General features: G+C 44.3%; 1 protein-coding gene across 1 annotated transcript; it reads left to right on the top strand.

Annotated features, from left to right (window-relative positions):
- The first annotated feature begins 3,931 nt into the window (after positions 1 to 3,931).
- Positions 3,932 to 7,445, top strand: LOC127323789 (fatty acyl-CoA reductase 1). Its single transcript, XM_051351913.2, has 10 exons — positions 3,932 to 4,128; positions 4,222 to 4,325; positions 5,265 to 5,464; positions 5,550 to 5,650; positions 5,748 to 5,940; positions 6,046 to 6,207; positions 6,286 to 6,367; positions 6,469 to 6,738; positions 6,837 to 6,964; positions 7,071 to 7,445. The coding sequence occupies exons 1-10, from the start codon at positions 4,038 to 4,040 to the stop codon at positions 7,231 to 7,233; spliced, it is 1,494 nt and encodes a 497-aa protein (XP_051207873.1). The 5' UTR covers positions 3,932 to 4,037; the 3' UTR covers positions 7,234 to 7,445.
- The last annotated feature ends 3,152 nt before the right edge of the window (positions 7,446 to 10,597 follow it).

Below are 10,597 nucleotides of genomic sequence, written 5' to 3'. Positions count from 1 at the left end.
TTGTTTCCATCACATGTGTATTTGTTTGTTTCCCTCAACTCTTATGCTTGCTAATCAACCTTGCTAGCCAAAGACCTGTACTGAGAGGGAATGCTTCTCGTGCAACCAAACCCTTAAACCAAACTTATGCCATCAGTGTCCACCATAACTACCTACTATGTGGTATTTCCCTGCCATTCCAAGTAAATACTTCATGTGCTACCTTTAAACAATTCAAAATTTATCATCCCTTATTTGTGTCAATGTTTTATAGCTCATGAGGAAGTATGTGGTGTTTCATCTTTCAATCTTGTTGGGCAGACTTTCACAATGGACTAGTGGCACATCCGCTTATCCTATAATTTTGCAAAAAGAGCTCGCAGCGGGGTTCCCAGCCCCCAATTAATTAACTTTCATTAATAATTCTCTTCACATGTTTTGCTCTAATTCATCAGTAAGCAACTTAATTTTGCAAATAGACACCCCTCCATGGTATGAGATTGTTGGAAGGCACCCAAGGATTCGGTTAGCCATGGCTTGTGAAAGCAAAGGTTGGGAGGAGTGTCACCCATAAATAAATAAATAAAAACTAAAGTACATGTGTAAACAAAAGAGAAGAGGGATGATCTACCTTGCTGGTAGAGATAACGTCCGTCATGGGAGCCGCTCTTTGGAAGTCTGTCTGGCAAGGGGGTTAGAGTACCCACTACCATTCGTTGACAACAACAAACACCTCTCAAAACTTTACTTTTATGCTCTCTATATGATTTCAAAACTGAAAAAGCTCTAGCACATGATTTAATCCCTGCTTCCCTCTGCGAAGGGCCTATCTTTTACTTTATGTTGAGTCAGTAATCCTATTTCTCTCTATCTTAAGCAAGCAATTGAGTTGTTGTGATCAAACCATTTATATTGTGATCTATTTAATCATGCATATTATTCTTCCTTGTTTAGTACAAGTTTTATCTGAATGAATATAGTTTTGAAAGTTATCAATGATTATGAGGAGATTATTATGATTGAGTATGCAAGTTGTGCCATATAAGCTTTAACATAAGAGTGCTGCTCGACAAATAAGTACAATCTGTTAATTTTTCTCTGACCAAGAACGAAGTTTGCCATCACCAATTATGATTTCTTATGCACCTTTATTTGTGATTACCTTCTACTTTCAAGTTGAATTATATGAGGAAGTTGTTCGCTAGAATGTCTTGTGTGAATTAATATGATGCTTCTTGTCCGTATTTGGTTTATCGACTCTTCACTCCATAAACATGTGGTCTTGTTTACTGAGTTCAGTTTCGCTTGGGGACAAGCGAAGTCTAAGCTTGGGGGGAGTTGATACGTCCATTTTGCATCACTACTTTATATCATAATTTACTGTTATTCATTGATATATTTCATATTTAGAGATGATACTTATGTTATTTCATCTATTTTGCATGTTTCATGATTATTGGAGAATCGCTCACCGGAGTCAGGATTCTGCTGGAAAAAGCACCGTCAGAATGCAATATTTCGGAAGATCAACAATTGATGGAAATTACACTGAAGATCTTATTTTTCCAGAAGACGGAGCTAGCCAAAAGGAGGGACCGAGGAGGGCCGCCATGGGCCCCCCATAGGCCGGCGCGGGCCCTGGCCTGGCCGCGCCGCCTTGTGGGGAGGGGGCCCACAGCCCCCTTCTGCCGCCTCTCCTTCGCGTACTTCTTCGCCCCGAAAACCTAAGCTCCGGGGGATAGTCGCGAAGAGTCACAGCCGCCTCTGCGGGGCGGAAAACACCAGAGAGAAAAGAGCTCTCCGGCAGGCTGAAATCTGCCGGGGAAATTCCCTCCCGGAGGGGGAAATCGACGCCATCGTCACCGTCATCGAGCTGGACATCATTGGGATCATCATCACCATCATCTCCATCATCATCGACGTCATCTCCACCGCTGCACCTCGTTACCGCTGTAACATCTAGGGTTGAATCTTGATTGTTTGATAGGGGAAACTCTCCCAGTATTGATTACTCTTTGTTATTGATGCTATTGAGTGAAACCATTGAACCAAGGTTTATGTTCAGATTGTTATTCATCATCATATCACCTCTGATTATGTTCCATATGATTTCTCGTGAGTAGTTCGTTTAGTTCTTGAGGACATGGGTGAAGTCTAAATGTTAGTAGTGAATTATGTTGGGTAATATTCAATGGTTTGATATTTAAGTTATGGTGTTATTCTTCTAGTGGTGTCATGTGAACATCGACTACATGATACTTCACCTTTATGGGCCTAGGGGAATACATCTTGTATTTGTTTGCTAATTGTGGGGTTGCCGGAGTGACAACTTTGAACCCCGTTGGTATATCGATGCAGGAGGGATAACAGGATCTCAGAGTTTAAGGCTGTGGTTAGATTTATCTTAATTGCTTTCTTGTATTTGCGAATGCTTGCAAGGGGTATAATCACAAGTATGTATTAGTCCTAGGAAGGGCGGTGCATTAGCATAGGTTCACCCACACAACACTTATCAAAACAATGAAGATTAATCAGCTATATGAAGCGAAAGCACTAGACTAAATTCCCGTGTGTCCTCAAGAACGTTTGGTCATTATAAGTAAACAAACTGGCTTGTCCTTTGTGCTAAAAAGATTGGGCCACTCGCTGCAATTATTTCTCTCGCATTTTACTTACTCGTACTTTATTTATCTGCTATATCAAAACCCCCTGAATACTTGTCTGTGAGCATTTACAGTGAATCCTTCATCGAAACTGCTTGTCAACACCTTCTGCTCCTCGTTGGGTTCGACACTCATATTTATTGAAAGTACTACGATACACCCCCTATACTTGTGGGTCATCAGCGCGGTGACCACGCTCGAGGGTGCCGGCGGCCGGTGCCGTCGTTGGACCAGTGTCCACCCTCAATGTCGTCCGCAAGTAAGGTGAAAGAAGATGGTTCGATGACAGGATAGCGTAACCGGCGATCGGGAGGTATTTCTTTGGCCGGAGACGAGGATGAAAGGTCTGAAGAACATACCTTGTGAAGAGGAGACGAGAACCTCGGCGCCGCTAGTCTTTGTCGTCGTTGCCGCTCCAGCCGACGGGCAGCCCGGCGCGCCAAACTCAAAGCAGACTCCAGAAAATTTGCTGTTGTGCTCATCATACCTTCCTTTTGGGGTTTCTCAACTGCGTGCTATGCGCAACTTCACTGGTTGTTGGCTATATGCAAGATGCTATCTCATCTATAGCCAACATGTAGCCAATAAGTACAATAATTGGCTATAAGAATGTACTACTTTCTCACTGACTAACCCACCTTTCATTCACACAATTTGGCTAGAAGCACGTGCTAGAGCTAGCTTTTGCATAAGAGCCTACTTACATTCTCTTTTTGCTTATCTCTCTTCCAACTAGATATAAATATATTATTTTAATCCTTATAGCGAGCTGACTAAAACTTATTGTACTTGCTCTACTAGCTGCAAGGAAATGCAGGCGCATGCATTTGAGTGTATCAATGCAGCAGGTACTAACTACGCGTGAGTGCACGTGTATGCATGTGCATGGCCGAAAACTCGTACAAGGTGTTGATAGTGCAACATCGCATTATTAGTGATGCATGTGAGTAGCCATCCATCTTTTCTACGCGATTGGGCGACCGAAACCAAGCATATCTCCAATGTTGTTGGTCTAAGTTGTTGAGAAGAGAGAAGCTACTTGAGTATTATTGGATGAGAAAAATCTTCTCGCCTAGGCGGAGCTGATTGACAAAGCATTAACTTTTTGAAACAAAAGAATAAGTAACTTCACAAGACAATCATAGTGTAGCTGATTGGCAAGCAACTGGTACAGAGTACTCGCGTTTCAGCACATGACCCAACATTGCTGCCTACTTGTTCCATTTGTCCTCTGAAACTCATCTTCTCCCCCCTTCCCCTATAAATACATGGCCAACCATTCCTTTTGAAAATCACAGTAATACTTCCATTCGACAACCTAACAGTGTTTTAGCCACGAGGCATAAACCTCACCTCGCCCTCTTGAGCGAGGCACACAAACTTGACGAGACGAAGATGGTCGGCGAAATGGATACGGGCATGGTCGTAGGATACTTCAGGGGCAAGAACATCCTCATCACCGGTTCCACTGGGTTCTTAGGAAAAGGTATGTGTTCAGTCTTTCAGGATGTGCACTGTGTTTTGGGCTTTTAGCTGACCATCTCAGAGGGTGCTACGCTGGTATTTGATCTGAGAACAGTGCTTGTGGAGAAGATACTGAGGGTTCAACCTGATGTGAAGAAGATCTTTCTCTTGGTTCGCGCCTCTGACGTCGAATCTGCAAAGCTTCGGATTCAGATGGAGGTGAAGTATTTCATTCTAGCCTTTTTTTCCTCCATGTTTCTTGTAACTCTATGAGGTCTGAACTTTCTTTGACACTGTGTTCTTGACAGTAATCTTATATTTTTGTTTTTACTTTTTCCATCATAAAAGAAAAAGTGGAAACAAGTGTAAAGGCCTTGCAGAATACAAATCATTCGCAGGCTATTCGTGGCTATGTGTACTGTGTACACGGGCACACATATATGTTATGTCGAATTCCATACTTGCAGGCAACTCCATCATTCACACCGCTTGCATTCTCGGAGCTTTGCTCACACCGGATTCATGGGAGCTCACTGATAAAATTTATTCTGCATTTGGTTTTGAACCCATAAAATGCAATCCTACACTTGACAGAAAAAAAGAAATCCACTGAAAGATTTTTGTCGCATGGATCATCAGTGTCACTTTTTTTATTTCTGAAACTCAATATGACACATTATTTGCTTGTTAGCTATATCTAGTAATTCATTTATCAGGCATTCACCGAAATTCAGGTCAACTTAAATGCGTCATGTTATCCACCGAAAGAAGTAACTGTAAACTGCACGGGGTAGGGGTGATGAATCACATGAAGACAATAGATTTGCAGATCTGGGGTGCAAGCTGCAAATATCCTTTCAGTGGTTCAGTTCACAGATAAGGGAGAAGGATGCGAGACAGATGTACACGGCAGTAGCTGAGGTGTATCCAATGCTCTTTACAAATAAACTGAAAGAAAATGAACAGTAGCTTGCACTGTGCCCAATCTGCAGGTTTTCTCAATCTAGTAATTTTACTAGATTCAGGTTAAGGGTTTAAAGTTTAGGGTAGCATTCACTTCTGAGACTTCTGAGAGACATTTCCTCCTGGGAGAGTAATTTTACAAATGCATTGCAGTACAACAAAGGTAATTTATGAAGCTGTTTTTGATATTTTCAGGTCACAGGGAGGGAGATATTTCAAGTGCTGAAAGAAGAACATGGCATGGAGTTCGATGACTTCATCGAAGAAAAGATCTGTCCTTTGGCAGGAGACATCATGTATGAGAACTTTGGACTAGACACTGGCACCCTGAGAGAATTGTATAAGGATCTAGACATCATCGTGAACGGAGCTGCCACTACAAATTTTTCTGAAAGGTAATTCAGGTAACCATGTAAGAGATTCCTGACACAAAAAGAAATACGTATTGAAATAATTGGTCAACATGTGATTCTTTTTTAGGTATGACGTGGCGTTCGATGCTAATGTCTTGGGAGCGAAGCACGTGTGTGCATTCGCAAACAAGTGTGCTAAACTAAAGATGCTGCTTCATGTTTCAACTGGTGCGGAGCAATATAGATTTATGATCAATGCATTGTTGGAGGGAGTCATGTCATTCTGAGTTCTAACTTTTAAAGTGATCTGACATGACTTGAACAGCCTACGTAGCTGGTGAACAAGAGGGAATAATACTAGAGAAACCATTCTTATTGGGCGACACTCTAAGGGAAGGAACAAATTTGGACATCGAATCCGAGCTAAATCTGATCAAAGAGACCAGAAGAGAGCTGAAGGCTAACTGTTCTTCAGAGAAGGCTGAGCGGAGAACCATGAAGGAACTTGGTCTCAAGAGGTCAGACACAAAGAACCTTTTTTTATCACAAAAATAGGAGAAAAAACTTTGTAATTAACAATTCAAACCTGACATGCGTGTTCTCTTATGCACAAATGAATGAAGGGCTCGGCAGTTTGGGTGGCCAAACACTTATGTCTTCACCAAGGCAATGGGAGAGATGCTGCTGGGGCACCTTCGAGGTGACCTTCCGGTAGTCATTCTCCGGCCAAGCATCATAACCAGCATCCTCAAGGAGCCATTGCCTGGATGGATGGAAGGAATCAGGTGACAGAAACTCAAGGTTCCTTGGTACTTGAGGACACTCATTGGCAATAATTACTGAACATCTTTCACGTTTTTCAGGACAATCGACGCGGTGGTCATCGGCTACGCCAAGCAGACCTTGTCATTCTTCCTAGTCGACCTTGATTTGATAATGGACGTGGTGAGTCTGCTTACCAAAGAAACTGAAAACCGAATTCTGAAATGAAAGTAAACTCGATCAATCTTCCAAGTTACTAATTACAAAGTACGTGGTTTGGACAGATTCCGGGGGACATGGTGGTGAACGCTATGATGGTGGCCATGGCGGCGCACTCGGAGGAACAATCGCAGACCATCTACCACGTGGCGTCGTCGGTGCGCAACCCGGCGCCCTACGCCATCCTCGCTGACTCGGGCCACCGGTACTTCTTCGACAATCCGCCGCGCACGGGGAGGAACGGCCAGCCCGCCCGGCTCAACAAGATGCGCTTCTTCAGCACGGTCGCGCGGCTGAGCCTCTACATGGCCATCAAGTACAGGCTTCCCCTCGAGGTTAGTTGTACTTACTTATGTTGTGATTTCGCTCGCAGATGTGATCAGAGTTATAGTGAGATTAACCTGGATTTTTCCTCACGTTGCTGGCGGAAAAGATGCTTCGCCTGGTGAACATTGCACTGTGTGGTGTCTTCTCGCGGCGTTACAACGAGCTCAGCAGAAAATACAGATTCGTCATGCAGCTCATCGAGCTCTACGCGCCATACAGCTTGTTCAAAGGCTGGTATGTACGCATGCAACTTGAAAGCTTAATCATCAGAATGTAACATTTATACTTCCTTCAAACAAGCATACGATTCTTTGACTTGACTTGCATCAATCTTGTGAAGCTTTGATGACACCAACACGGAGAGGCTAAGGATGGCGATGAAGAAGGAGCAAGATAGCAATGCATCAGACTGCTACTTTGATTTCGACCCCAAGTCCATCGACTGGGACGACTATTTCTACAGTGTTCACATCCCCGGTGTCCTCAAGTATATGCGTGATTGAGTTATATTTCACAAGCCAAATCTCCTGCCCAGTTGCTAGCCTTGAAATACAAGTGTATCCATTGGATTACACCGTTGTCATGAAACTCTGATGTGTCTGCAATTGGAGTTGTGCTTCTCATCCTGTTGTACCAGTTCTAAATTTGAACATATGTTAATATTCAGTATTATATTATGTGCCATCAAAATGTGAAGATCTGAGATTTTTTTTCCTTTTCTACAACCTCACATATAAAAATTTCCAGTTGTTCGTTGAACTCCCTTTGTGGGGATTTTTTGCAAACGTAGTCATGTCAGTAAATCGTTCCTTTTTGGAAGCATCAGTGGAGCACACAACTAAATTAATTGTATATTGTTGTTCGTTATAAAGTATAAGGAAAAAACGAATATTGCAATTGTTGAAGTGTATATGTAGTTTGCCTAACCCATTTCATCAGTTTGAACTTTTGGTTGTGTTGGCTAGTATATGAAGCTTGACATGATATCAGTGCCATGATTTCAAGTTTGAGTCTTGTGTGGCATAATTTATTCTAAAATTGTGGGCTCCAGTCCATCCACGTGCAAGGCTTCTTTAGCCCACCTCGCGTTTATAGGTGCTGACTTAACTTCTCCGTCACATGTGAGGAGGGTGTTGAAGTGTATATGTGAATTGTAGCCTTTTTCACTGCATTTACACGTCTTTGACTTGTCTTTCCCATCACATGTGAAATCTCTTCTGATTATACATTATTTTGGACATATATACATTTTGCTCCGAACACCGAGATACGTACAAGTTGAGAGGGAGACCTTGATCGGAATGGCACATGTATATTCTGCATCAAACACTCTATGTCATTCTGCCTCCATCTCTATCGGAAGAGCTTACCTTCCAATAAACAATGGGTCTTTGATTTTCTGGCTCGCTCGACTGATGTTTAAGCTACGACCTTGGCTGTGGGTTTTTAGCATATTTGGGAGGCATGCAATGAGGCCGGAAACTTTGATGTGAATCCAAACACTAATCGCAGGGGAGGGGAGTTCTTGGCTGGTGATGAAGCTGCATCGCTTTACACCATGTCCAGTTCAAATGCGAGGCTTCTCAATGTGGGCGTTACCACCTTGGTGCTTGTCTAGTGGCCTGTCGACGACATCTTGAGAGGCTCCCGTCACTGGAGTATGCTGAAGCTTTGGCCTTTCAGGTCTGGTGTCACCGGCTCAGGATGGAAGGGATGGACAACATTATTATATTCAAACCTGCAGCGTCTCAATTCCTTAGTGATGGACAGATCTTCTATCGGTATCTATATCTATACCTACTAATAAAGGAAGGAAGGTTTCTCCCCTATTTTTTCGTCCGTTTTTGGTTTACCCTGAAAGTTCTACAAAATTACCCGAGAATGCCACCGTTTAGTGAAAATAACGATTCGTGAGTAAAAAATCCAACCGAACCCTTCTTCCTCCCGGCGCCATACGGGAGAGGTGCGGCCACTGTCGTCGGCGATGCTCCACTGCCCGACCGGGGTCTGCACCGACCAGGGAGAGGTCGTGGAAAACGCCAAGGTCGAGCGATGTGGTCCGGGCGGTAACGGAGCATGGTCCCCGTTGCACACGAGCTGGGGAAGCAAGGCCATGGCGGGCGTCCATGCGAGTACGTCGCGAGTCCGTGGTACACTTCGCGCTCGTGGAAGGTTTACAGCCGTCAGGGGAGCGCGATCCGCGTCTCCCGCGAGCTAGGGAGCTCGGCCATGTCGGGAGGCCACCGGAGGACGTCACTTTCCCAGTATAGAAACGGGGGCGCCGTGTCCCCCGGCTTGTAGGTGGGCGCCAATCCGCGGCTTGGGCGAGTCCCTGGTAGGTTTCTTGCGTCGGTGAGGCTCTCGAGCATGAAGAGGGCAGCGCTGCTCCCGCTCTATCTGTCCGGTGCGGTTGTTTGAGCATGCATGTGAAGTGTTCGTGAAAATGCCCGGGTGACAAAAGATTGTTGTCCTTGCGCTGTGCAGCTCGCGGGAGAAGGAATGTGCGATAGATGGCAAGGGAAGGGAGGAGACAGTGGTGGTTAGAACCGGCGAGGGCTTACTGTCTGAATATCTGCCATGTAAACTTTGACTACTCGATAGTGATTCTGAAGGTGAAGGCTCACAAGCTAGCCTAGCTAGCCAAACTTTTTGCAACTGCCGATGGATGAACCTGAGTGTAAAAGACTTCGCAATTGTAAACTCTATTAATGTACGAGTGTTTGGAAAATTAACGTGAAAATCATTCATATGCAGCATCATTTGTTAGTCTGCTAGGAGTCACAAAGATGTCAGCTTTTACACATCACTCTTTATTTAATCCAGGAAGTAGCAAAGTGGCGTGTTTTATACATATTTCTTCCTTCCTGTCCCAATCGCCTAATCCAATAGTCAAAAAGTGGTATGTTTGAAACATATTTCTCTAAAAATAGAAAACATGATCGATTTTTGGAAGCGATAGTGTCATTAAGTGGGCACATAATTTGTATAAACACATAAATTTAAATGTAACACGTGCAAATTATATGGCAACGACAGTTTGTCTTTACTTATACCTAATAATAAAGGAGCTAAGGTCCAACTTTTCGTTGGACCGTTTTGCCCTCCCACCAAATCACATAATACATCAAAATGCCACTGTACCGGTTCGTTTAGTTTTTCTCTTTTTTCCCCGCATACCGGTTCGTTATTTTCACCAGCTCGCCCGGCCGCCATGGGTCGAGATCTCGAACAGGGCCACCACTAGGCCTTGTTGGTCAAATTATCGCAGCGCTGGCTCATGAACAGATATTTTGTACCAATAGTCCCACCTCACTCAGGTATAAAGAGTTCCACCGGTTTATATGCCAAAAATTTCTGGCTTATAACAAGCTGACTTGGAATAGCAAGTATCAGCAAAGATGGAGGGCAGAAATCGAACCCTTCTGGGGAAGATCCGCAGAATTTGAGGAAAGCAGAATAAAAGATGGAATCAATCAGAGGAATTTGGGAAAAAGCTTTCGACCCGGAAAGCCCGGAAGAGAGATCCCGGCGCGAGCGATGAGCCCTGGCCGACGGCGTAGCGTCAGAGGGACAGAAGAGGAACGAGTAGTGAGAAGGGGGCGAGGAAGGAGACCTGCCTGGTGCAGGGCGGCGTGGCCGCGGTCTGGTGGGGAATGGAGACCGAGGGGAAGGTTAGCGGATAGGGTTTGGATGGTGGTGTCCGTATATGCTCGGTTGCTAGCTGGGCCAGTCTGGTCTGGGCTCTGGGCTCTGGTCATGAGGGGTGAGAGGGCGGTATTAAACAGAAAAATAAATTGGGTTCCGTTCAACAGACGATAGTGTTAGGTGCGTGCGTGGTGATAGGGTTCGGTTCAGCTTTTCTCTGCT

This window comes from Lolium perenne, chromosome 7 (assembly GCF_019359855.2).
Source record: "Lolium perenne isolate Kyuss_39 chromosome 7, Kyuss_2.0, whole genome shotgun sequence".
NCBI classification, from domain to species: Eukaryota; Viridiplantae; Streptophyta; class Magnoliopsida; order Poales; family Poaceae; genus Lolium; species Lolium perenne.
Note: the sequence above shows the minus strand (reverse complement) of the source record. Positions and strands in the feature narration are given on the sequence as shown.

Coding starts and splice junctions, on each gene's coding strand:
- LOC127323789 (XM_051351913.2), top strand. CDS start 4,038: ATGGTCGGCGAAATGGATACGGGCATGGTCGTAGGATACTTCAGGGGC. Junction 6,739..6,836: donor AGTACAGGCTTCCCCTCGAG/GTTAGTTGTACT, acceptor CTGGCGGAAAAG/ATGCTTCGCCTGGTGAACAT. Junction 6,965..7,070: donor TACAGCTTGTTCAAAGGCTG/GTATGTACGCAT, acceptor AATCTTGTGAAG/CTTTGATGACACCAACACGG.